This window comes from Bos indicus, chromosome 22, assembly GCF_029378745.1.
Source record: "Bos indicus isolate NIAB-ARS_2022 breed Sahiwal x Tharparkar chromosome 22, NIAB-ARS_B.indTharparkar_mat_pri_1.0, whole genome shotgun sequence".
Classification (NCBI taxonomy): domain Eukaryota; kingdom Metazoa; phylum Chordata; class Mammalia; order Artiodactyla; family Bovidae; genus Bos; species Bos indicus.
The window spans coordinates 30,569,326-30,596,031 of NC_091781.1; the positions used below are offsets into that span (position 1 = coordinate 30,569,326).

General features: G+C 43.1%; 1 protein-coding gene across 25 annotated transcripts in view; it reads left to right on the forward strand.

The window, feature by feature from the left end:
• The window catches only part of FOXP1 (forkhead box P1), a 625,482-nt gene extending 608,023 nt beyond the window's left edge, over positions 1-17,459 (forward strand). For 23 of the 25 annotated variants that reach the window (XM_070777099.1, XM_070777097.1, XM_070777094.1 and 20 more), the window contains 4 exons: positions 842-963; positions 2,678-2,747; positions 7,204-7,370; positions 12,721-17,459. In XM_070777099.1, coding sequence (XP_070633200.1) covers positions 842-963; positions 2,678-2,747; positions 7,204-7,370; positions 12,721-12,865 — 504 coding nt within the window. In that variant the 3' untranslated portion in view covers positions 12,866-17,459. The other 2 variants (XM_070777107.1, XM_070777108.1) reach the window with 2 other exon arrangements.
• Positions 17,460-26,706: the final 9,247 nt, after the last annotated feature.

A 26,706-nucleotide genomic window follows, 5' to 3' on the forward strand; every position in this document is an offset into this window, starting at 1 on the left:
GACCAGAATTTACTTTTTACCCTAAGAAAGTTATATGTAAATAGAAGCCATCAAATTGCCATTGAGAGTTCTACTCATGGTTCCCTTTGGCATTTTCTCTGATAATTAAAGCACTTACCCCTAGTAAGGGCCAGCTTTTATATATTTGGGAAGGTAAGGCATAGCTTGATAATGGATGCTCATCCAGTGAGGGTCATGTCATCCTCTGATCCTGTCAGATGCAGGAGGCGGTGCTCTCAGTGGTAAACAGCCAGTGTCCATTTCTTCTGAAGAAATCTGAGAAAATGGGTCAAAGGTGTTAAAGCCAAAACTTCAAAGAATAAAAAAGCAGCAGCAAAATGACTTAAACCATTTTTGTATGAGAGATAGTGAGTTTAAAGGTGACAGTTTTAAGCTTGTTTCCTGATTTTAAAGTCATATTAACATTACTTTTCTATTTTGGCTGTGAAACATATTTGGGAGCTAATATTTTAGTATGAGAGACGAGTGGGTTTAAAAGGGACTGTTTTATGCTTGTTTCCTGATTTTGAAGTCATATTAACATTACTTTTACATTTTGGCTGTGAAACCTGTTTGGGGGCTAATACACATATTAAAAAATACTTCTGGTTAACTATTACCAGAGATTAGGCGAAAATGCCAAAGTACAGTTAACTCATCACTTTGGATTTTGATTTTTCTTTTTGGAAGAGGCACCCTTCAGCACAGGAGGGTCCTCCTAGGGGTGGGAGCTGCAGCTCTTGGGGATGGGTTTACAACTGTGGGCTGTTAGGCTGAATTTACTGCTGTTTTTGGAGTCTTTTTCTTATAGAAAATGTTCTCTCTTTTATACTTGCTGCAGAATGCAGTGCGTCATAATCTTAGTCTTCACAAGTGTTTTGTGCGAGTAGAAAACGTTAAAGGGGCAGTATGGACAGTGGATGAAGTAGAATTCCAAAAACGAAGGCCACAAAAGATCAGTGGGTACGTCCGCCATGTTTGAACTTCTTAGCCTAGCTTGGATCGCGCTAACCAGTGTCACGTAGAGGCTTTGGCTGCTAGACGGTGTTAGACCAAACACCTGGTTTCACGTTGTCTCAGTGAAGGGAAGCAAAAAAGCATTTCATCCCTCCTGTTTTGTATGCCCGCCAGTCCCCTGCCCTGCTTGCTGGTCTCTGTTGCATCACATGCTAGTAGCTTTTAGGTGGCGATGCATATTAACCCTCACAAACCATTGGCTTATGCTTATTGCATTTTATTTTCTTTTTCCTGTTCCCTGTATTGGATGTCTGTTCTGCCCCCAACCCTGCCTCTCTCCTTTTGTTGCCACTTCATCTCCTTTGCTGCTGCTCCTATCCCAGGGTGCCATTCGCACCAACCTCTCACTGCATAAGTGCTTTATCAGAGTAGAGGATGAGTTTGGGTCCTTTTGGACAGTTGATGATGAAGAGTTTAAACGTGGCCGCCATATTCAACGAGGCCGTCCTCGCAAATACTGCCCCGATGAAAACTTTGACGAGCTTGTCGCACAGTAAGAGCCTTTACTTGCTTTTGTTTTTTGTTTCTGCTGTTGCTTTGGCTTTGCATGGTTGACTCATCCCATAATAGTTTTGCATTTCACCACGTAGCAGTGCCACGGCTTTCTGCAACGGAACTAAATCGTGTGATTTGTACATGTATTGCTCTTGTTTCCCTTTGGAACACCAGCGCCCTGAATAATGCTTTTTTGACGTCTTTAATGCAAATACGGGTTGTCTTTTGATTCAGCAGCTTTACGGGGACCCCTATAACTCAGTGCTTTTGCGTGACCCCTAATTCCTCCAAGTGAAAAGGAAACTCTTCTTTAGAGTTAAAATGTGTATTTACTGGGGTAAATTTCTTTTATTGGCTCACACAGTATAACAGTATAAATGTAGTAAAAATGAATGATAAAAGTGCTCCAAGCATAGGAAGGAAACTGGTTAACAATCCATCTACTTCCTTTAAGGATCATTGATCAATGTAGGTAATTTCCTCCCCAAAACCACCCCCACTTTCTGACCATATCCTCATGTGTGATTTTTTTTTTTTTTTTAAGTATTTTTATCCTTCCTATCTAGAGATGTTCTTAAAACAGTATCTTGTCATCATTTGGTCAGTAAATGGACATATTCTTGTATGCTCACAAACTTGGCTGTGCGAGAGAGACGAACCAGCCTTGGCTGACCAACCCTCCCTGGAGTACCCCTCTCTTTCCTTTTGGCAGTAAATGAGCTTTGAAGACTTCTTCTTCAGAGCTACCCTGCCATTCCTCTAGCATTTGTTCTAGAACTCAAATCCTGAAGACGCTTAAGAGCCAGGATTCCTCCCGCCCACTCCCAGGAGACCTTGCTCACTGACATCCCAGAGCATCAGCCTTCCTGCTGGCGTCAGGGCGGCTGCTCCAAGTTGACAAAGGCTCATCCACGGAGGAAGTGCCCAAGCTAATTATTACATAGTCCGCAGTTTTACCCCCAGTTTGCTTGAAGAGCAAGGTCTGTCCAACTCAGAGGTGTTCACACAGACCAGCCCCTGGTGAAAGGGAGAAACCCGACTTTGCTTTGGGTTGGGGACTGGGAGACATTTCTGATTTGGAAGGATACCAGAAAGCTTAAGACTTAGCAAAGAACTCGGGGGGTGATTGTGTTTAACTTTGAGTTTTTATCTTTCTCTCACACAGTAACCCTTCCCTTATTAAAAACATGCAGACCAGCCACGCCTACTGTACACCTCTCAATGCAGCTTTACAGGTAAGACGAGCGGCCGCCCCGACTCTGTGGCGGAGGGACATGTCTCCCCCACTCATTTCAAAATATATTAGCCTCGCTCTAATTAGATATTAAATTTTAATTCCGTTAAACTTTTTTCTTAAGTGCACAAAGCATCGTACTCCCTGGAGGCAAACACATCGGGCTGCTTCAGCATTAGCAGGATGCTTAGCATTTTGAATATTGTGGCAAAAAAATTAAAAGTTCACTTATTAATATTTATCAGCAGTATCATAATTTCCATCCTCTTATTTCAGAATTTCACTTGAGGCAAAAATACCACAAGTGTAATTACTCTAGCACAGCTATTAATGTGCTGGATGATAGGCTACTGTATCACATGACCTTCTATTGTTCACGGGTTTAAAGAGAAAGCAGAGCTTTTTTATTTCTTCTCCTTCTTTTACAGTCTATTTTAGCATCTTTTCATTGCGGAGGGAGGAGGCTGGGTCTGGTTCGCTTGGTAAAAGTAAACTGTTTTTGTTCAAGCGATAGAGTTAGACTCTAGGTTTCCAGCAGATTGCTCAAGGTTACATAATAAGCTTGCAGGATGTTTGTCTCCTACTGACAAACCAAGCCGTCCTTACGTAACCGGTGTTACCAGTGGTGGGGGGTGAAGACACGGGGTTTGAGCAGGAGGTAACCTCCCCGATGTGAGTACCAGGGCAGCCCTGGCATCTGTCAAGCCTTCTAATTATTGCACATCTCAGTTACCAAACAATCAAGTCACGGCCAAATCGAGAGAGGACTAGAGTACACTGTACTGAACTTACCTGGGCAGGGCCGTCCTCCCGAGTTCATAGGTGGACAGGGTCCTGGGGACCTTCGAAGCCTGTGTTCTTGACACAGATATGACGAAGTCTTGTGCCCATTCAATGGGCCAAAATTAAAATTTCCCGAGGGAAGGGCACAGAGAAGCAGATGTCTTAAAAAGGCTCCTTAAGGGGATGATAGTGATGAAAACACAATGGACACACTCGGCATTAAGAGGAACAAAGTTGGCTGAAGAGGCGATAGAACAATCTTCCCGTTCTCACTGAGCACCTGCCCGGCGTTCTAGAGAACCGTTTTCCCAGTTTACGCAGCGAAGGCTTCGGGCTTCTGAGGATGGAGCATCCACAGCCTTAACACACTTTGAGTTCAGAGGCAAATTCACTCAGCTTAGCTTTTCAGTAATTATATTTATATATATATATTTATATATATATATATATACACACACACATACACACACACAGCCCAAACCAAATTTAATAGGAGGAACTACTTTCTGTGTTTCTTTTAATTACTTGTAGTTTACACAGTAACTTTAGAAAAGCAAATGAAGGCACGCTTAGATGCCGCCACTGTAAATACCATTCATTAGTAGCTTATTTTCCCTGGAGTCTTATGAAGTGTGAATTTAAAGGCTGCTCTATCTGGAATGGTATTCAGATTACAAGCACATTTGACATTCATGAGGCTGCCAGGCAAAAAAAAAAACAACACAGCCCACCAGCAGCAGTGATCCTCCAGCCTCTGGATCCTCTTAACTTTGTGACTAATTTCCACTAGGGTGCTTTCTCTTTACAGAACTGCTCACGCTTTACTTCTACAACATTTACCTTTGGCCCTGCACCCTTTCTTTCTTTCAGTGATAGCCCCAAACTCGCCCACCATTTTCCCAAGAATCCTTTGTATCTATCCTGAGGTGAGCTGAATACCTGGGTCTCAAGTCATGATTTGAGGAATGGATCTTCTCCCTCTCCTCCAGGAGTTTGGGTCCTTGGTCAGTAGACAGTCCCCTCAGACAACTTGCCACCGTGCACCTTAAATAAAGAGTCTACCAGCAGGCCTTCCCTTCCTGCCCACTTCCATTTTTTCAAGGCAAGTAAAAATAATAGTGGAACAACATCTTCAAAAGATTACTAGAGCAACATAACGCGTGATATACAATATATAAAATAGGACAGCAGAATCCACTACAGAAATAAAACATTGGACTCGGGACAGATTGCATTATGCTCTGAAAAAGTGAAGTAACTAAGGGTAACCGTAAAGCTTCATATTTATAGACTGCCTCTCCCCGCTGGGATCTCAGAGCAGTTAAGGCTCCAGGAGGGACAGGACTTAAGCATCTTTGGTTTGGGGGGGTAGAGGGGCCAGTGTGATGTGAAACCTCGTACTCTGCATTGGACCAGTCCTTTATAAAATCTGTAACCCCTTGCTCCACAAGGGACATCAAGTACAAAAAGAGCCACTAGGTTAGACCTGAGCCGTTGGTGGAAAGTTTTCTAAGCTCGGGTAGGTGGCTCTGGTCACTCACGCAGAGAATGTCCAAGAAGCTGTCTTGTGTAGGAGCGACCGGGTTTCTCACTGCAGCCCACGTTGTCATTTTTTTAAAAGAGGCGCACACTGGTTTTCTTCATTTATGTCTTTTTTTGTCTGAGAATCAAGGGATCGGTGTAAGTAAGTGCTTACCTTTGGATGCCTTTCACCAGTGTCAGCCCGTGTTTTATGATCCAGTTCCCATCGGAAATGCCCTTGACCCAGAACACACTGAGAGCCACAGAGAATGAATCATCCTGAAAAGGTTGCCCTGTCCGTAGGATGGCCAGCTCATCCCAAAGCATACGTTCTTTGGAGCACTTCAGTGTTGTATGAACTTCTCCATCTTTGACTGGAGAAGCTGCAAGAAAAAAACAGCAAGCTAGAGCTTGGCCCCACTCTTGCCACCTTCTGACTGTAAAAGTGAAAGAGATTCACTAATGGTCCCAGCAGAACTTCCGTGTCAGGGAGAAACAGGGCCACTGTGTCGTCTAAAGTAAAGGCAGCCAGTATGTGTGTCCGGCTGCAGTTTGGTGCGGGGCGGATCAGGCAACGGGTCTGACTTTTCACTCTGCCAAAAAAAGACAAAATGTTTTATTGCAATTACAAGAGATCTGTTGAAAAAAGTACTTGATGCAAATTATTTGACAAACTGTAGGAGAGTGAGGAATGTTCAGATGTGCTGTTCGTCAAGATGAGTTCACCACATTTGGAAATGAAAATGGGATTTTTTTTCCCCCACTTTTTAGAAGAAGGCAGTTACATAAATTCAGAAGTGGAGGGAAGGAAAAGCCGTGGGCTTGCAGTGGGCCTGGCTTCGAAGTCATCCCTAGCCAATGCTGTGTTAGGTGTGGGCAGGTCATCCGTCCCTGGATCTCGAAGGCGTTTCTGGCTTTGGACCTTGTACAGCAAGTGAGACTGTGATTGTCTAACATGCAGATTCCCTGCAGCCCAGCTCCTCACCTGTTCTCTCTCCACTTTCGGGTTTTACTTGGTCTCTAGAGCCAGGGTTTCTAGAATCGTTTGGACTCTTGTATCACTGGCCAGTTGGAGTCACTGCACCAGATTGTCCTGTGATTGTACTTTTACCTCATTAGGATGGAAAACCAGGCCGAGTGTAGTCTGCAAGGGAACGAGTTTGATAAATCTTGGTCTAATTACAGCTGCCAGGTTTTGAAAGTCTGTCCTCTTTAATAAAATGCAAAGTTACTAGGTCAGAATCATGACCCAAATGAAGCAGTATGGACACTTTAGCCCAGTGAGAGGTCTGACTGGTGTCTGCCTCTCAGACTGGGTGGTCGTTTTATTCCAGTGCAGTAAGACAGGAAATGAACAGTACATCCAACCATAGGGTTTAGGATATCTTTCTTTGTCTCTCCATTTCCACACTTTTTTAGCTGACACTCAACTTAGAGTGACTTTGTCACCTTCGATATGGATGTACTTACGTACCCCCAAAGAAATACAATTTACAGCTTCCTTTTGCCAGAGATTTCTTTTTTCTTTGGTCTTCAAATTCCAGATGATTGGCTGGAACCTGAAAGATTGCATAGAGTTACCTTCAACCAGTTATCTCAGACTACACTAAAAAGATTCAAAAATCATTAAAACAGAAATGATGGGGAGGGGAGATAAAAATTGATTCCAATTCTATAATCTCTTCCTTTTCTATAGGATCTGAGACATAAATGTTTATGGAAGTTCTCATAAGTTTGGGCTCTGCAGCCAGAATAATCTGATCAAATCTTTAATATCCAATAGTGGAGTCATCGAAGTGGATAAAGAAATGAAAATTCCATTACATTTCCCTGTGATCTGGAAATATTCAGTTCCTCTTGAAAAAAGGCTTCAGACAGAAAACTCGTTATGAGATAGCCTTGTCTAAAGCTTGTGCCTCCACTCCACAGGCGCCTCGGTCCCTCCAGCTATAGCTCTTTGGAACCCAGCTTGGGACACGTGTCATCATCAGCTTGACTCTTAAATCACAGCCCTTCTAGACCTGTTAGAAACTTGTCTTTGCCAACTATACCAGAATGACTGTAAACTGAAGACCATCGAATCCACCTGTAATTGATAGCCTCCCTGTCTGTACACCCTGTGTCTTCATGCATTTTCTTTGGGTTGATGGCAGGCTTCGATGGCTGAGAACAGTATACCTCTATACACTACCGCTTCCATGGGGAACCCCACTCTGGGCAACCTGGCCAGCGCGATCCGGGAAGAGCTGAACGGGGCGATGGAGCACACCAACAGCAACGAGAGCGACAGCAGTCCGGGCAGATCCCCTCTGCAAGCTGTGTGAGTACTGCCCACCTGCAGCACCTCTGCCATCAGATCCCCCTGGTTTTCTGTCACACGAGCCTTGCTCTGACTGCTGTCAACACCTTTTCTGTCATTTCCGACTTCCTAGAACCCAGGGAGAAGTGGGTGCTTCCAGAATTGTTCAACTCGGTTCGCAGCTAAAAGGACCACTTACTTATTATATCCGACCCATAAAAGCAGTAGGCTTCCTGCAGCCCCACAAATGCCCAGAGCCACAAAGGGGAGTGCTTTTTGCCCTTGCTCCGTCAGCCCAGGCCATTATTTCAGCCACCTTACCTTTTCCTCCTAGAAGCGGTATGCATCCTGTGACACAGTTCACTGTCTGTCCGACGTGCCGGCGTGCTGAACCCAGCAGGGCGGGAAAGGATGCTTGTTTACTTGGTTGTGGGATAATGGTGAGCCGCGCACGCCACGCTGAAGCGCTATTACCAAGCATTAATGATGGCACGAAGGAAAGACGGCATGATTTATAGATTGCTCTTAAAATATCAAAAGGAAAATTAATAGGGGCATTATAGCAGCAGACGGCAGTATAATGAGCACGCCCAGGACCGTGCAGAGTGCTGGCTGAGGGCTGTCTGTCCTGCGTGTGTGTGATGCCCCTGGGGGTGGGCGATGGGAGGCAGGCAGGGTGACACCACTCCCTCTCTCGCAAGAAGAGTTTCAAAAAGAAACCCCATTTTCCCACGTAGGACTCACCAGGGATGCTCTAGAATGACAGCTTCTCCCTTTTAGCGAGTGTCTGTAAAACCAACGCCCGCTTTAAAGGAGTAAACCAATGCAGTGTTTACCATGCTGTCAGTTCCTAGAAATAGAGCCCTTGTCTGCACAATGCTTCTGAATTACTGACCAACATCTTAGTTTAAGAGCATTTGAGTGATCAGAATGGAAAATATGACCTGTGGCAATTAGCAACAGAATGAATTGGCATCTAACAACAAAGGCAAAATGCTGCCTGCCAGTGTGGGTAATTGGTGGCTTTGGAGGAATCTGAAATTTGATTATTTAGCATTTGAATTTCATGCCCAAAGTGCTTTGAAAAGGATCTTTAAAGATGAAAATAGTCTTTGTAAATTCATAACAACAGTCCCTTAGCATTTACTCCACAACATTTTAAGAACGTGTGTATCTCTCACGCTGCCACTGCCGTATATCATGCTTCCTCCAGCAACCTGGTGTTTCTGACTTTATTATCACACCCGCATTCATCTTTAAATCATTGTCATGACAGGAGTATTTACTAAGATATTAAGGAAGTTCAGAGCAAATATAAATTGTTATGTATGCTACTTCAGGAAGTACTTACTGTGGAGCAAAAGCGTCTGAAGCTGCTGAGTGGAAGAGAGTTTTTCCTAGTATCCACAGAACTCCAAGGTTTCGTTCCTGTGTTTACAGTAAAAGAAAAAAAATGACTAAAAAAAATAAAGGAAAGATATTTGGATAAAAACTCACACAGCAGTTTTGAGTGATGCTAATTTTGCTGTATAACAGAAGTCTTGTTTTATAGCTGTCAGTTTAATTTTTAACAAAGTGAAGATTTTACTGATGGTTTTTTTTTTTTTTTTAAACCTGTATAAAGATGTCAAAAAGCATACTGTTTGTTGCTCAGATCTCACAGGTATACAGTACAATAAATTATTTTGCTAAAAAGAATTAATATGTCATCAGCCCATTTCCTATGCCTACTCTTGGTGCTGGAGATGGTTACCCTTTTTCATCTCACAATTCCATTAAGCAAATTCTATAATGATGGAGTTTGAATTCTTATCTAACATGCATTACCTGCTATGACGCAGATTGTCTCCTAAGCTTTCTATTCTATTGGAATAACTCAGATTGTAAACTTCACAGCAAGGCTTAAAGGACCCTGTTGGTAACGGCCCACCTGCTATCTAGTGTTGACATAGAATTCCTTCTTACCTTCCCCGTGACACTCAAATACCACTGCATTTTTTTCTCTCTCGGAACACTACCAAGTAACCCAGAAGTATGGCTTTGGAGTATTATCCGTTCATCCTGCGAGGAGCTAAAGGAGCTGTCGTACAAAGCACGTACTCCATGCTGTCTCCACACCCTCTGAACATAGTGCCTTTAGACAGCAGTCAGCTCGCTTTCAAAACTCTGCTGTTCCCACAGTGGCTAAAGAAAGCAGTTAGATCTAAGAAGGAAAATGTGGGGTTTGCACAGTTATTCCCTGGAAGCCCTTTCGGAAGCAGAAGTCAGAGAGAAGGGAGGAGGTGACCAGTGAGCGTGGAAGGCGCCACGCGCGGCTCTGTTTCCCAGGATGCAGGGGGGTGACTATGAAGCACAGGGTCTGAAGGAGGCTGCAGCTTACCTGAAATGGATCTTGCATGGAAAGCCATCCTTTCCCATTCTCTAAAGCCCTGCTTGCCCATGTTCCTGCAGGGGCCCCACTCAGCGGGGGGGTCTGCTGGTTTCACGGAATGTCGTGAGTTGGATCTCATTTCCCTGGAGTTCCAAGAAGCCTTATTACCATCTCACCTGGTTGTATTGGCAGCTTGTCACACCGTAGATCTGATCAGTTCACCTTTGCTGGGGCTCCACTCGATAGTAGGTGCTGGGTTTGAATCAGGGTGCACAGGGTCGTCACCTGTGTCTTTGGGATGGAAAATAATCTCACTGAAGTTTGCCTGCAGATTGCAGGGGGAACCAAATACTCTCCCATGCGAACCTACCTTGTTGGGGTTGGGGGAAGTGATACATACCTGATTTTTTCTTTTGCCTAGCCTAACATTTGTCAAAGTCTCAAATTATAAAGCAAGAACTTCATTAAGACTCTCCAGTTGTTCTAGGGTCTCCCCCCTCTCCCACCCATAGCCTTGTATCATTTCTGTCATCAGATTCAGCTTTATAAACCTAAAAAGATGAATATATCTGGTAGTGTGAAGAAAAATGAAAATGGGAAACACAGCTGACTCACAGTTCAGGCAACACACAACCCTAAAACACTCTTGTCCAAACTGTTACTAGAACCATGCTACCAGAGGACAGGAGGGGGTGAAGTAACAGTTCAACAGTGCTAATATGAAGCCCAAACATAAAGTGACGTTCACCATTGTCAGTCACCCGAGAAATACAGCTGAAGGTAACTGGAACTTTCCTTGTACCTGCTCAGCAACACACCGTATTTGAAAAGCAACACTTGGGGCTGATGAGGTTGAGTCTAAATTGATAGAGCTTCTCTGGAAATTAACATTGCAATAAATCACAAGAACCATAAGATGTTTTAGCCTCTGCTCCAACAATTTCATTCTCAGACATTTATCCTAAGCCGGTAAATCAAGTATGGATAGAAGTGGTCACTGTATTACAACAAAGAGCACAGCAGGGTTGAAAGGTACAGAGGCGAGAAAAAGACAGTCCCAAATGCCCAGTGTTAAGGGGTAACATGTCAGTCAGCACAGTGCTCATACAGTCAAAAAAATTAAAACTAAAGGTAGCAAAATAACATTCCTGCTATGTTTGCAATATGTGAAAACATGACCCCAAATGGGAGAGGATAGACAAAACAAAATATCCTCCCTTAACTAGGGTTTATAGGTGATTTTTTTTTAAAAAAGGAATAAAAATCCACACACCCAATTCTTCCCGAAAGAATACAGGGGAGGGGCCTACGGGGGCTGACTTCCCAGGCATGCGATGAACACAGTCTCACAAAGATCCCACGCTTGAAAGTTTTAACGCTCAGCTGTTTCCATCTGGAAAGTCTCAATGAATTTTTCAAATGCATTTTCATTTCACACTGGACTCTGCAAATTATGCATCTGGTCCGGATCTTGACGCTAAAAACAAATAAATAGGACCATTAACAAACTAAGAATAGTCGGAGCCAAACTAGTGAAACATACTCTAATACAACCTGGGCATATTTCATTTTGCACATAGTTTGTAAGAACACAGGCTCTGTTTTTTAAAAGCTATTTATCCCGACATCCACCTCCAAACACTACTCTCCAGGCTTCGCTAATTAAGAGTCCAGGAGGTCCCCGTGGCAAGGGCAGTCCGGAGCACTCCTCTGTTGGTTTTTCAAGGTTCAAGTGGCCTTCAGGGTTTGCATACAACATCAATTATTTAGGGAGGCAGCAGTCCCCAGCTCCACCTCTTATTACTAATCCTTGATAAAGTCGAATGAAAAAATCCACCCTTGGTAGCCGGTCCCTGCAGTGGGATCTTTTTTTTTTTTTCTTTTAAAACTTGAATGGGGATCGGGTTTTATAACTTGAATGGCTCTTTTACATATCAAAAGCCCCACAACCGAAAGTAATTTGTATTTGCAAAAGGATCAGTTGTAAATATGATTTACGAACAACATTTCTCAGTTGTTATCGGAGAGGTTTTGTGTGGTCCCTCGCCGGCCCCTTCGGGTGAACTGTGCGCTGGGCTGTAATGAGCGCGTTGGCAGATCTCATCAGAGCCCAGCGCGTCCCGGTGGCCGCTACCAGCCGGGGCCTCTTGTTTAGTCTTGTTTACAGCTGACAGCGTTATTATTCTGACCGGGGCTCCGCTTTCTTATCATATTGTTGTGTTGAGCGCACCTTTTCCTCTCCGTTTGTGTTTCCTGGCAGGGCTTTTCTTGCCTTATTGACAGTTTGTAAAAATATGCATTAATTTGGAGTTTCCAGCATGTATCATGGTGTCTCTCTGCTGTGTTTGCTTGAAGTTGATTAATGATAGACCCTCGCTTGGGGTCGGTCTCCGGAGAGCTCTTTCACAGGTTCTGCATGTTAACTAGCAAAGCAGAACACACAGAGAGCTGCGATTAGCCCAGCCTCCAGTTTTTGGTCCCCACAAACTACCCTTGCATTACCGGTTCTTGGTTCATGGGATTGTTTCAAGGTTTGTTTTCCTCCATGCAGGAGGCCACTCCGGGGCCTGTTAGCTGACCCAAAGTGTGTCCTTGGTCTAGCAGCATCAGTGCAGAGCTGGTCAGAGATGGAAAGTCTCAGGCTGCATTTTAACCAGAGCCCATGTTAATGCGCATGCACATCACACTGTAAGAAACCCCATGGGAGGACACACCCACGGGTGCTTCCATCCAGAGACCCTTCCGGGATGGTGGGAACCTCCCTCCGTGCAATCCAGTATGGTAGTCAGTAGCCTACGCGGTGGCCCTGGAGCACATAAAATGTAGCCAGTGCAACTGAGAAGCACAGTTTTAAACTGTCTCAATTTTGGTAGTCACACGTGGTTAGTGGCTGCTGTATAGAACGTCACAGCCCTAGACTGTGGCTTCTGTGCTACCCAGAACACCCAACTTACCTTGAGTTGGGAAGTCCCCTCAGTGAACCTTCTCTTGCTTTTCCAGGCATCCTGTACACGTCAAAGAAGAGCCTCTGGACCCCGAGGAAGCTGAAGGGCCACTCTCCTTAGTGACAACAGCCAACCATAGTCCAGATTTTGACCACGACAGAGATTACGAAGATGAACCTGTCAATGAGGACATGGAGTGAACATCTGGGCAGGCCAACCCCAAGAGTGTGAAGATTGGGGGGAAAAAAACACACACACAAAACAAAACATGTCAAAAGTTGGCAGTGAAATCGTTCTCCATTGGTTGTACAGTCTGGAGGATTTTTCACTACATTTTGACAACTTTGCAATGTGTTAACTCTTAGTGCCATCAAGAATCCCATTTGGGAGTATTTTTGATTTTTCTACTTTTTGTTGAAAAAAGGAATTTGTACTCTGTGCATTGGATGGACTTGTTTGGTACTGGGGATTTTCCTCTCTTAACAGTCAACATCAGTGTTGTAAATTCGCTAAACTGATTCACTTTTAGCAGCAGACTTTGAACTGCAGTCCTGCCGACGTTGCACAACGAGGACACCCAACTGAGCATGTGCGCCTGAGCTGCAGACCAAGCCTCTGCCCAGAATCCAAGGATTGCAATGGACGACCTATTTGCACAGTACTGCATGTTGATTATCACTGCCTTTACTCCATTTTTTTTTTTTGCTTCCAGTTGGGATGGGGAAGGCCTTTGTGTGTGTATTGGGGGGAGGGTTTAAAAATAATTATCCCAAACTTTTTAATGTATTGCCTTTTTTTTTTTTTTTTTTTGGCTTCTCCTATACCATTTTAAGTTCTGACCTCAGGCCTCCATTTGGGCCCGCGGCCTCTTGGAGGCTTCAAGTTTTCTGTACCTTGTGATGAATGTTAATAGGTGTTTTTATTATACAAAGCTGAATGTCATTTCTCGTTCGTAGTTTTCTGTCACTCATTCCATTTCCCTTCAGACATCACCACTGTTTTCTCAAAAGTCAGAAAACATTCCGTTTTGGTCTTTTGCAAAAAGGTCCCAAATGCTGCACTCTACATGTGAAGGTCCTCTCACCCAGATGTGAAGTTCCTGCCAGAAAGAGAATGAATGACAGAAAAAAAAAAAAAAAATAGAGACACCCTAGGAACCATGCAGATTCATTTCACAAAGCAGTATTGGAATGTGGGAAGGGGGTTGTTTCAGATTTTCCTCTTTTTTTTATTTTAAATATCGTATCTACCATCATTCTTAATAAATGCCACAGCATTTACCAGCACAAGGAGACATAGGCAGCAGCCCCTCTTCCCCCAAAACCAAAAAAAAAAAAAAAAAAGCACTGACCGCGTGGCTGTAGAAGGCTTCCCTGGGATGACCGGGTTGAGATGGACCTCAAGCTCTCGCAGTTGTTAAAACCAGCGTGAGTTGCTTTGTTTGCAAAATGGCCCCGAAGCTGGCTTCCCTGAACAACTCTGCTGCAAGTACCGGTGGCCCCCAATGGAAACGTCCATTCAGACCTGCTTGGTGGCATTCATCTGTTTGAATGCAAATCAGATTTCAATTTGAACTTGTTCTGTGAGTTAATGAGGACTGGGCTCAGCAGAAGCTGAGGAGTTAATTTCCACTGTGCGGACCTGGTGCAGCAATGCCGTCTGTGAGCCGGCATCACCCCACCAGTCCTGTCTTGGAAGCCAGCAGCGCGAGGCGTCAGGTAGATGGGAGCTCAGCCCAGCCTTGGGCTCTGGGGGAGACAAACAGGACGTGCAGGACGTGACGCTCATGGGTCAGTTCAGCCTCAGTCCTTGGAACCCTGAACGCTTACTTGCACCCCCTTTCCTGACATTTATTTATCTAGGACTGTAGCTCTTGTTTTAGTTCGAGAGCCGTTTGGAGAGCTTAATTTATATGCTTTGTACCTTTTTTCCCCTAAAATTACCAAAGATATTCCACAAAGTTAAATTATGTTCTCTGTTTTTATGCTTTATCTGATGAAGCCAAATATCCTCTTCTTGTTGATCAAAGGAGGCAAAATAATTTAGAGGCAATTGATGAGATATAGGCTATTGCTAACTTGAGACAACTGCTCCTTCATCATAGAGGACATTTAGGAGACCAAGTAGGTAATGGAACCAAAGTAGTTACTTTTTTTTTTTTTTTAATCATTTTTTGTTGTTTGTTTTTTTCCTACAGAGACCAAAACTCATTCCTGTAAAGAGAAATTACGGGGCTACTGAAGGGAGAAATAGGATACAGTATTAAGGGTGTACCATCTCCAAGGAAAAACAAAAACAGTGTATGGCATATGAAACTTAGGGGGTGTCCAGTCCAGGAGACAGTTATGGTAAAATGAAGGTAAAATTCAGAGAGAACAAAAAAGCTTCCACAATTGAACTAGACCGTGTAATAGTATTTCTAGAAGACATTTCTTTTCAAAGAAAGATTGTATGCCACTTTTGTTTAAAGACTGTGCTATGATCACTGCGTTCATTTTAGTTTCTCTTGTCATATATATCCTCCAGGTTTTTGTTTTATTTTTTAAAAGGTTTTCTTTTTGTCCTTCCTTTCTTTCAGATTAGGCTTGCCTCAGCATTTTTCATTAAAAAAAAAAAAAAAAAAAGTAACATTCCTGTCCACTCACAAGCTTGGTAGAAAAACTTCTTTGGCAGTTACTTTTGAAGCTTCACACTGCTTTCTCTATAAAGGGCAGTCTGTGGTCACTCGAGACTTACATTTTTTTTTTCCCCAACTTTTCCAGGCAGCGTCATGATGTGCAGGCAGTAGCCAGACAGGGTCATGGGAAGGGGGCCCTGAGCTTCTGAACGGAGTGGTTGCTGGTTAGTTTGGTATTCAAAAGAGGATAAAAATCTGGTAGATTAGTTCATTCTCAGCATGTGTAGCTAGACATGAGTAAAGTTAACAGCATGAGAAACTGTTAGTACGCATACCTCAGTTCAAACCTTTAGGGAATGATTAAAATTAAAAAAAAAAAAATACATTTCACTCAGTTGCACTTAGTCGTATGTCTTGCATGCTTAGTCTAAAGACTGTAGCAAAAGAAAAAAAAAATTAGATTTTACATATCTTTGCAGGTATCACAGCCTTGCAGAAGAACCAACTGAAAAAAAAAAAAAAAAGAATCTCAGGCTTTACAGCAAGCAAACTTCACTCTGATTTTTCCAATTCTGATTCTGTATCCCTTGGGGGTAATTCCAGTTGCTTCTTTAGGATGGGGTTTATTATGTTGTACATATTCCCCGATGTGTCTGTGTGACTCTTTGTCTTTTTTGGGGGAGGGCGGAGGGTGGTTCTTTTTTTAGATATTGTTCCTAAAAAGGAATAAATGCATACACCTGTTTGTCAAAACACCTTTGCTTTTTGTGCAACTGCTTTATATTAACAATACTTAAGGAAAAAAAAAAGCTTTGGAAAAAAACTACTGTATGTAATGGAATTGCAGAATATGCTGCACATGTATTTTATTTAGTTATTCTTGCTTTAAGAATATCGGATGACATTTCCTGACATGTGGGAGGGAAAAACTCCCAAACTTTTTTTTTTTGGCTTTTAAATTGTAACATAGTTGACAGATTTTTTTTTTTTTTTTCCCTGTTCTCATTGATCAGAGCATCTTGTACAGGTTTTTTTGGTGTGTGTGCGAACGGGTGTGTGTTAATCTGTTTTTTGATACATTCCTATCCCTTGTGTTTATCCTACCATTGCCCTCCTGGCTATCGTAAATGAGTTCATACATTTGAAAAGAGAAAAAAAAAAATGTTGTTTTAAAAAGTGTTTTCTCCTGCTGCAGTAAATACTTTGCATGATGAAATTCCAGGGTCACACTTTCAAAGTTTATCAGTGAAGTAGTGATTAATCATGAGAGTGTCAAAACTATTGAACTTTTTGTATAAAAAAAAAAAAAAAGAGAAAACTTTACAAGGTGCCAAGATGTACAGACAATTTTGTTACTTTTTTTTTTCCAAAGAAAAGCGTACCTTTAGGGAGAACAGTCCCTCGCATCAGACAGATGCACCGTCAGGAATGAGGATCCACCCTATTGTCCCTAGTCTGTCCTTGTGAGACAAGTTAGCGCTGCCTGCAGTGTACCAGCAGTGAAAGGAAATACCAAGGCTTATGGATGGGAAGAGTGACCGCCAGCCCCGCCACCTTTAGATGGCTCCGACCTGATTCCCAGCGTTCCATCAGACCTGGTAAAGACACCTTGGATTCTTCACCCAAAATGCGATGTCCGTCATTAGCAATTTTATCATGGGGGAAAAAAAGTTAAAGATTTCCTCTCCTTTCCACATTCCAGCTTGATCTCCGTTTCCAAGGGTACAAAGAAGAACATGTTTGTCAGGATTCTGAATCTTTGGGGGACCTTTTGCTTAGTGGTAGACCCTCTGGATATTCCAGATGTTTCTGAGAGTCGGTTTGGCTTTTCTCTCCCGAGAATGAGACTTAACAATTCCAAAGGCATCTATGTGGGCCCCGTGTAGTTCTCACGACGTGCGCTACACAGAAGCCTGCGTGGAGATGGTACAGCCCGGACTGTGAGCATGGTGCTCCGTGGAGATGTGCTGCCAGTAACAAGAATTTTTTTTCTTTTTGTTCTGTTTTGATAAGGCATAAAAGGAACTCATTCCTTGACATCAACTGTAATTCCATCATTCCGTGTCTGTGGATACAGACAATAAAAAAAAATGTTGTGTAGTCAGTACTAATTACTGACATGATCGCATTTTCAAATGCAATAAAAATACTGGTTGTTCACACTGGTAGTAAAAGTCGCCACCGCCTAAGTTTCTTTCCCCTTCTGACCTCCTGAGAGTGTATGTTCGGCATATGCCTTCGGTTTAGCACCAGCTGCTTCCAACTCAGAATTAAAATCAATCTTAACTAAAAGCTTTCATCATCACAGAGGGCTGAAGCTCTCATCCCTCAGGATTTCAAAGTGAAAGTCTCCACTTAGAGAATTAGGGGGAAAAACACAGAAAAGGGGAGGTTACCTTTTCTCTCCAGGAAGCACACTGATTTTTTTCCCATCATATTTTATATAGAAAAAACAAAATATTGAATAACTAGCATTAAGAGCAAACTAAAATTTCAGAGGAAAGCAATTTCATGAATAATTCATTTAAATTTCACATCTGCAAGATTAGTCATCCAAATAAAATGCTAATGTCAAAAACATGCACCGTCTATAATATTCTCATCAAGAAATCTCTTTGCATATAAAGATAAATGCTGAGATTAGAACAAATGATTTTATAAAAATATTCTATCCAAAAGTATGGTCTGGTCCATAGCTGCCTTCCCGGAACCAAATAGTAAAAGCTCCCGTAACTGAATATTTCCAGAAAAACCATCTTGATTTCTGAGGTCTTTTAAGAATTTCAGACCTCTAGGAAAATTCACTATTTCTCTCTAATACTATTCTGTCATATATAAGGATGAATTAATTTGGGCATTCTCTTTGAGTAAAAAAATTAGTATATCAAAAGCACCACTTCTAAGTGGCCAAACTACAATGACATACAACCGTTAGGTATACAGTTCAGAGCACATAACACAAGCCAATGGACTTCTTGAAAATTAACCTTGCAGTTACTTGGCAAAGACCAGCTGACACGGAAGAAAATATAAATGTTCTTCCTCAGCATTGTTTTGAAAAGACCTTATTAGGAAAACATTTTTTTCATACATATTTTGCAGAGTAGTAGCCCCTTTTCAGTAACAGTTTTGCCACTGTCTAAAAGCCCTCTAGTCTGATAATTAGTGAAACATTTGAACCCTTAATTCTTATTCTAGCTACTACAAATAAATTAGGGTTAATTGAAATTCCTTTAAATACCAGGCTTAAACATAAACACTGCTTAGAGCATGTGCAGTTGGTAAAATTAAATATGTCCACATATTTTGAGTCAACCGAAAGACCCTAACCAAGTATGTATGACACTGCATTGGTGAAGATTTTGCCAGTTGATGCATACGACATTTTTACTTGTATTTCAGGAATTGTTCTAATGCAGGAACATTCTCTGACATCTTTATTTCAGGCTTGCCATTCAGATAAATTAGGCAGCAAACCCAAACTGTTGGTGCTTCTTTTAAATGGGAACCTTTATATCAACAGCCTAAATAAACTCTGAGGAAGACCAATTTCACACCAACACTAACCAGCTGCCTGATCGTTTTTACTCTCCCTTCCCCCCAAAGAAGATTAAATCTGATACTACATATTTATGTGTAGGCTGCTGCTGCTAAGTCGCTTCAGTCGTGTCCGACTCTGTGTGACCCCATAGACGGCAGCCCACCCGGCTCTGCCGTCCCTGGGATTCTCCAGGCAAGAACACTGGAGTGGGTTGCCATTTCCTTCTCCAGTGCATGAAAGTGAAAAGTGGAAGTGAAGTCGCGCAGTCGTGTATGACTCTTCGTGACCCCATGGACTGCAGCCTACCAGGCTCCTCCGTCCATGGGATCTTCCAAGCAAGAGTACTGGAGTGGGGTGCCATTGCCTTCTCCGATATGTAGGCTAGTAGTCACAATTTATCTTTCATCCTGATTGTAGTTGAGTCAAAAGTAGTCTTTATTTAAATAAAGTGAAGTTGGGTCTCAGACCTTCATTTAAGGAACTGACTGATGGATGAAAGATTTAAGACAGAATTCACATTGGAGGGAAATTAAATTACATACAAAAACACTGGTTTAACTGTGGGACAATATTTGGCTTAGAAAACTGTCATTCTAGACTTCTATTTATTTTTAAACAGCATTTTATTTTTTAAAAAAACAAAACCCCCTATCATCTTATTTCTGCTCTGATTGTAAAATGACATTCCATGCTTAGTAACCCCCCAAAATACACATATATATCCATTTGAAAGGATCCACCGGCCTTTTCTTTGGCTTATACCAAGAATACAGGGAGGAGGAAAAAGGGGGGGAAAAGACAAGCTTCAAGTTATAATGTTAATTTGAAGGTAACCGGCCTTTCAAGAATTAATTTCAGCCAAAGCAATAATCATTATTTACCGGCGTGTGACATTTTTATCACTCATCATATTAGCAAATTTCCATTGAAAATGCTAAAATGGTTCGTCATAAGGCAGATAACTGCTCTAGCTGTAAAAATGACCAACACAAGTACTGTACTCAAACATTAAATTATACTGTAATTAATAAAGACAGTTAAACTGTCTACTAGCAACAGCAATTTAGGTAACCACATTTGATCAGCTATAAATTGTAACTACATTAAAATTCCAGAAATATTAGCAATATGGATTACTTGATGGAAGTCACTGCTGATCACCAATTCTCTCTCTCTCTTTTTTTTTTTTTTTTCTTAAACAACAGAAGCACAGGTCAGGTTGACCACAAATCCGTGAGCGAAGATCAGGCCTTAGCACTTTTAATCTTGTGAAACAAGCAATTACAAATAGTTGCATCGATTTGTTAAAAAGCTTTAGGTGACATAAATTGTTTCCTGTTTAGCTTATTGCTCTGATACATAAATGTCACCCAGTCCAGCATTTGTGAGGCCACAAAAGAACACAGGGTGACACAGAGATGTGTTTGTCAGTCCTTCTGTGAGCTTTCTGGAGAGCCGCTCTCCCTGGCTCGTGTCTCATTAATATGAAGGAGAACTATTTTGCTATGTGAATCTTTAATACCAGTTTAATTTTCGATTCTCAACTGGGCTTTTGTGCTTGCTTTCTTGCCACTCAACATAAAGCAGCACATTTGAAAAACATCTTCTAAATAGAATAATATTTACAAGGCACTTCAGCCTCTGAAAAGCTAATACTCCTCCCTTCTCAATACAAGGGACTATATTTTGGATTGATATTTCTACACTTAAAATACAATTTTAAATGGCTTGTGCATGTTATTGACTTAACATAAATCAAATGTATCACATACTTTCTTTAGGTTGGCATGCCACTTAGAAAAATACATTAGTTTCTGGGGTGGGGAAAAGTCTGGAGAAAATTTATTAAACAGAAGTTTTTACTGTAATAGAATATTAATGTAAGCCAATGCTCATTTGCCATTAAGCTGATCTTTTTTTTTTTTTCCTTTAACATACACATGCTTTTTATTATTTTGCACTCAAGCAAAAATTCCACATTCAAAGACTTTCCATCTAGTCGGGAATGTCTCTGGCAAGAAATACGTTAAGAAATCCTGACCTCGAAAGACAGCAGACCTTCCACATTGAGCTTCAGCCCCACCAGGCAACACATGCAAACTTAAGGTAATGCTAGTCAACAGTGGGGAATCCAGAGAAACAATTACTCTTTAAATCCTGCCTCACCGCTACTCCACCAGCGCGCAGATGAAAATGTTTGATTTGCAACATAAAAGATTCATTAATTACCACTTGAATATTTAAAGCTATTTTGCAGTCTAACAGAGATAGATAAAGCAGTGAATTAAAACCTCTAATAAAATTGTAAAAATATTTCGGTAAGTTTACCCATGTTATGATTTAGGGAGAGATTCAAGCATTCTCACGGAATAGATTCTTAGCAGTTTTCAAGTGTGTATTTGAAGGAAGGAGCCAAGTGTTGTGGGAATAATTTGTTTCTCACTTTCAAATGTTTACTAATAATTTATTTGCAAATCAAGTTTGCTACTTTAGAATTCCACCAGTGTGAGGAGTGGGGGGTGCAGTGGGAATTTGCCAGGCAGGTTGGAACATGGTGTGTCTGATCCAGAAATTAAAATACTTTAAAAAGTATTCAATTAGGCTGGAAGACTTAGAAGCCCTCACATGAAAGGGGTGAGTTCCTGCCCACAAAATGCAACAAATCTAGAAACAGCCAACCCCCAAAACAGCCCTACCACTTCTGCCCAGCATTAGCTGCATTGTACTTTATTATCCTTTATAGCATGTCGGTGTTAGGAACCTGGGATGCTAGAAGCAAGCAGTCCCCAGCATGTCCTTCAAATCAAATGCAGGAAAACCCAAGTGCCAGGTGACCAGACCCAGCCCTGACCATACACACTGGGTGACCTGGTGAGTCACTGGGAGACTTTCATCTCTTTGGTCTTCCCCTTCCTCTTCCTGTGAACGGAGGACATTGAACTACATGACCAGAAGGGATCCTGCCAATTTTAAGTAAGGTTCTAAGCATTGAACAGATTCCCCCTTGGGGACTTTAATTGATAAAATTTATGATCTCACCATGAATGACTTTGCATGGTACTCTTGTCTTTAACCACTATTATAATACTGTCCAATTAAACCCTGCCCTGTTAACATGCCCTGTTAGGAGCAAATTTCACTAGCATGCATGCTTCCAACCATCCATCCATCCATGAATAAGCATCAAACGCATTCGATGACCTGCTCAAACTCAACATTGGAGATAAACTGGGGACAAGACAGAGTGTTGGCCCCATCGTACCCCCTGGCTCCCTGGGAAGAGAGTTCTCCAACATTAGCTTGTGCCGGAAAGCACTGAATGCTAATAAGAAGGGAAGTCCACCCCTCCCCTGGGGACAGTCAAGAAGGCTTCTGGGAACACACCATGCTTAAGGGAAACCCAAGGGTGTCTCTAAGAGTCTGCTGGCTTGGAAGAAGGAGGGAGAAGGTGCTCGAAGCAGAGGCAGAGGGCTGGAGTCTGAGGCAGGGCAAGGTCAACAAGAAACTTAGAAAACCACTAAAGTCATCATGGCAGGGCCATAGATCAGGCAGATGGAAAAGTCATAATTCTTGTCACCACAGCCCAGTGTTTTTACACAGTCCAGTTCAGCAGTTCCTGAGGAGGTGATGCCACATGAGCTTCACATTCCAGGGAGGAAACTGCCCCCTCCACCCTCTCCTGGGGCCACGTGGGCCGCCTTGTTCTTCCTGGGCTCGGAGCACATTTGGGCTCAGGGTTTCTCTTCCCTCTGCAGTGGATGTGCGTTTCCTGGCCCTCTGTGTGGCTCACAGGCTCCCTCCTTCCAAACATCACAGCCCAGTGGCCTTTCCTGCCCTCACGGGGTGCAGAGCATGCTGGCTGCCCGCTCTGCCCTCCACACTCCACATCCCCTTACCCACTTTGTCGTTCCCATTGCACTCAGCCCCTCACAGCATTCTGCATTCCTCTGTGTCTTTCTTATGGTCCATCTCCCTCCAACTACGAGGGCCTGCCTGTATGCTCAGCTGCTGGGGCCCCAGCACGGGGAGCAGAAACCGACACTCACAGTTGCGGAGTGAATCAGCAAGCGCCACCCTGCCTTGTGGGGAGAGGTAGACTTTCAGCTTCTACGGAGTCCAGAGCCTGCCCGCATAAACCATTCCACTATTTTACAGCCAAGCAGACCAGGTATCAGATCTAAGATTCTCACCACAAACCCTCCAGGTGGGAATGATGAGCAGCACCTTACAGATGAGGACCAGGGGATGCCTGGGGAACACGCTCAAGGCCGTGTGGGGGAGAAGCTGGGGGGCTGGCATTCGCCTCCATGGCTGATTCCACTAGCCCTGTCTTGGCACTGGTCCCGGCACTTGAGTCTAAACAACCTCTCACCTAAGGTACCAAATGGGCTCGTGTGATATGTAACCTTCAAGTGGAATCGCTGATGGCCGTTTTTAAGATATTACAAAGTTATTAAATAATGTGGAGAAAGCCATTGAAATCTGAGCTTTATACATACAGTCTGTTGTACCCAGTATTTTTTAAATTTTAAATTTAAATCTAATTGATTTGCAATGTTGTATTAGTTTCAGGTATAGAGAAAAGTAATTCAGATATCTCCATTCAAGATTCTTTTCATATCCAGGTTTTTACGGAATATTGAGTGTACTTCCCTGTGCTACATAGTAGATCATTACTGATTATCTATTTTATATACAGTAGCACGTATATGTTAATCCCAAAGTCCTAATTTGTGCTCACTATTAAATGCAATGTCAGGACAACAATTCCCAAGTGTGGTCAACACTCTGAGTTTATTCATCATAAGATTTTCATGACTTGACTCCTGTCAGAGGACTATTTCTGCTCCTGTCTGAAATGGTGAGCAGCCAGACACCTTTCTTGAGTCCTTCTATAAAGTCCATAAAATGTCTTCCTAACAGGTACATTAAACCATTTATATCCAGAATCTCCACCTTAGCTGAGATCCAGTGTCCCTGGCAAAATGCCCAGAGAAGCTGTGAGCTCCTTGAGGACAGACTCACTCTGTCATAGTCCCTGCAGGACCACCCTGAACGGGCCTCGGGCGTGATGAGAGTGGCTAAGAGCAGAAGCAGGCAAGCCTGGAACTGAAGCCAGAAAAACAGAATTTCTCTTGCCCTGGCCATCTTGATAACTGTGCGACTTTGGACAAATGTCTCTAAGCTTCAGTAAGCATTCTCACATGGTAAGAGATAGGTGTAAAGACTAAACAAGAGTGTGTGTGTGTGCGCGTGTGTGTGTGGGTGTGGGTGTGTGTGTTCCTATACTTTACACTCTAGCTGGGAGCCAGGCTGCTCAGTGTCATGCTGAAGCATAAAAGTCCAGTGTTACAAGCACATGTAATAAAGAGAAATGTGCTCTTGAGAGGCGGGGTCAGGAAACAGGTCTGCAAAGACAGGAGACCGAGTTATGGCCTGGAAAAGGGAGCGAGGACCATCTATCGTCTACGTGGGCTGCTGATGACTTTGATCCCCAGCAGGCATTTCTCTTCTGCAAGCACAGCACCCTTATTCATTACAGAGCACCCTCCCTCCTACCCTGTAAATGTGACTTCAGGGGCACTTTAACCTTTACTTTAACCTTCTTCCTCAGAGGTCATCCCAAGTCTTTATTAAAACTATTGAGAGAAATACTCTTCTTGAAGGAACTGTTGATTGGCCAGGACAAGCGCTGAGAGTCCTAACTGACCATTTGTGCTATAATGCGGAAAGGAGCCACCTACATAACAGGAAATAAAGGAAACAGAGACAAAAGAGAAAGAGACAAAGGTAGAAGCCCAGAAACGTCTGAGAGCTGAGACCAAGACCAAGGCAGAAAGCCAGGAGAGGAGACTGAAATTGACACTGGGAACAAGAAATAACAGATATACTGATCACATCATTTGAGCTCCTGGAGGCAGCCATGCCTGAAGCTACAGGTACACTTCTGGCTTTCAGTCATGTGAGCCAATAACTTCTCTTGCATCTGCCAGTCTGTAATCAAATACCTCTAATGAATGTACTGTGGAGTGGTGGGCAATTCACAGAGGAAACAACAGGCATCAAAGCCCTACTATAGAAAAGAGCATTCCAAGTTCAAGGACCTGAAAGGAGGCTCCCAGGTTCAAGTACATCAAAGGAGGCCCACATGTCCGAAGCCCCAAAAGTCAGGGACGGCACAGGTTAGATGATGTTTGAGACAGAAGCCCAGACTGAACCACTCGTAATCATGGCCTCATAAGAAAGAGTCGTGTGGCATGCCAAATCCATGTTCTGAACGATCCTCCTCCTATCACTGTATAAATAAGATTATAAGCTTAAAACACACTGTACTGGGGAGAAGAGCAGCACCTCTTTGCAGCTGGAAGAGAAGCAAAATGTGCTCTCCCCAAGTCCAACATAATCTGAGATGCTAAAAAAGAATAGTTGATCCAGGTCACTGGAGAATAACTTGGATGCATTTTATATTATTTCTCTCATTTCTTGATCAGAGGGAATTTGTCTTCAGGCTTGACTGAATATAGGCTCAAATACAGAATCACAGTTAAACAGAGAGAGGGGTCACTAATGCTTGAGCATAGCTCTCCAAAAGTAATGGTTTTTCAAAAAATGTCTTCACAGTCTCAGATAGCTATTAATTAGGAATATAAACGATGGGAAAGAAGAGAGCAAAGTGAGACAGACAGACAGTGGACCCCAAGAATGGCGCATACTCTGTGTTTCCTTCCCCATCTCCTCAATATATCTTCTTCTCTCCCTTCCCCATCCCACCCCAAACCCTGCGTCTCTAGGGGTATGAAGCCCACACTCCCCAGCTACAGGTGGGTTTCTGCTGCTGACACTCAGCCGGCCCACAGCCACACGACACTCACTGTTTCCACCCTCTGATTCTGAATGATGCTGCCCGTGTCATGCCAGCTGCTGACTGTTTTGAATAATGCCCCTGGCTTCCTCTGGGTGGTAAAGAAGGTGACCACAGGCAGTGTCAAATCTGTGAGTCAGGGTCCCTGTTTTCACTGTCAGACATATCTAGGGGAGGATTCCGATCGCTCTCACTTGGGTCATCCGTTCCTCTCCCAGCCAGCCACAATAACCAACAGCAGGAGGGATGTCCTCTAATGGCCTCGCCCATGGAGAGTGTTTGCCAGACTAAGCAGGATCGGGATGGACAGGATAAAACTGTTCCCTCTAAGAATACCAATGATGCTAGGAACGCTCAACCCACTGCGCACTGCCCGCCACCAGTGCTGAGAACTGTGCTGAGTTCTCAGCATTTAAGACATGGCCCCTAGCCCTCAGGTGGCTGCTTCTCCAGTTTCACCTTAGAGGTGGCCTGTTCATCTACCAAACAGCTATGCTTCGTGCCTACTCTGTGTCAGACAACTTTTTAGTTTCTGGAGGTTCAGTAGTGAACAAAGGAGAAAATAATCCCTGCTTTCCCTTACCTCCTCTCTATACAGGGAATGCAGATCATAGCAGGTTAGACGGTGATAGGCAGTCCGCAGAAAAATAAAGCAGTGGAGCAGGAGAGAAAATGCCTAGAAGAGGGCCAGTGGGGTGGTTGCCACGGCAAAGACCTCAATGCTAGGGTGACATTTCAATAAAGATCTGGAGGGAGCAAGGTGGTTGCCATCTGGGAGGAGAGTGTCCTATGAAAAGGGAATGGAGGAGGCAAGAACTTCCTAAGTCTAGAAGAAGAGTGAGGAAGAGGCTGCAGGAAGCAAGGACAGAAAGGGAATGGAGCAGATGTCATCCGCTGGTGAGCTCATGCTGAAGATGTCTGCTTTGCTTCTTGGAGAGATGGAAGCCACTGGAGGTTACGAGCACAAGCATAATATCCCCTGACGGGTTTTAGTGGATTCCTCTGACTGCTATCCTGTGAA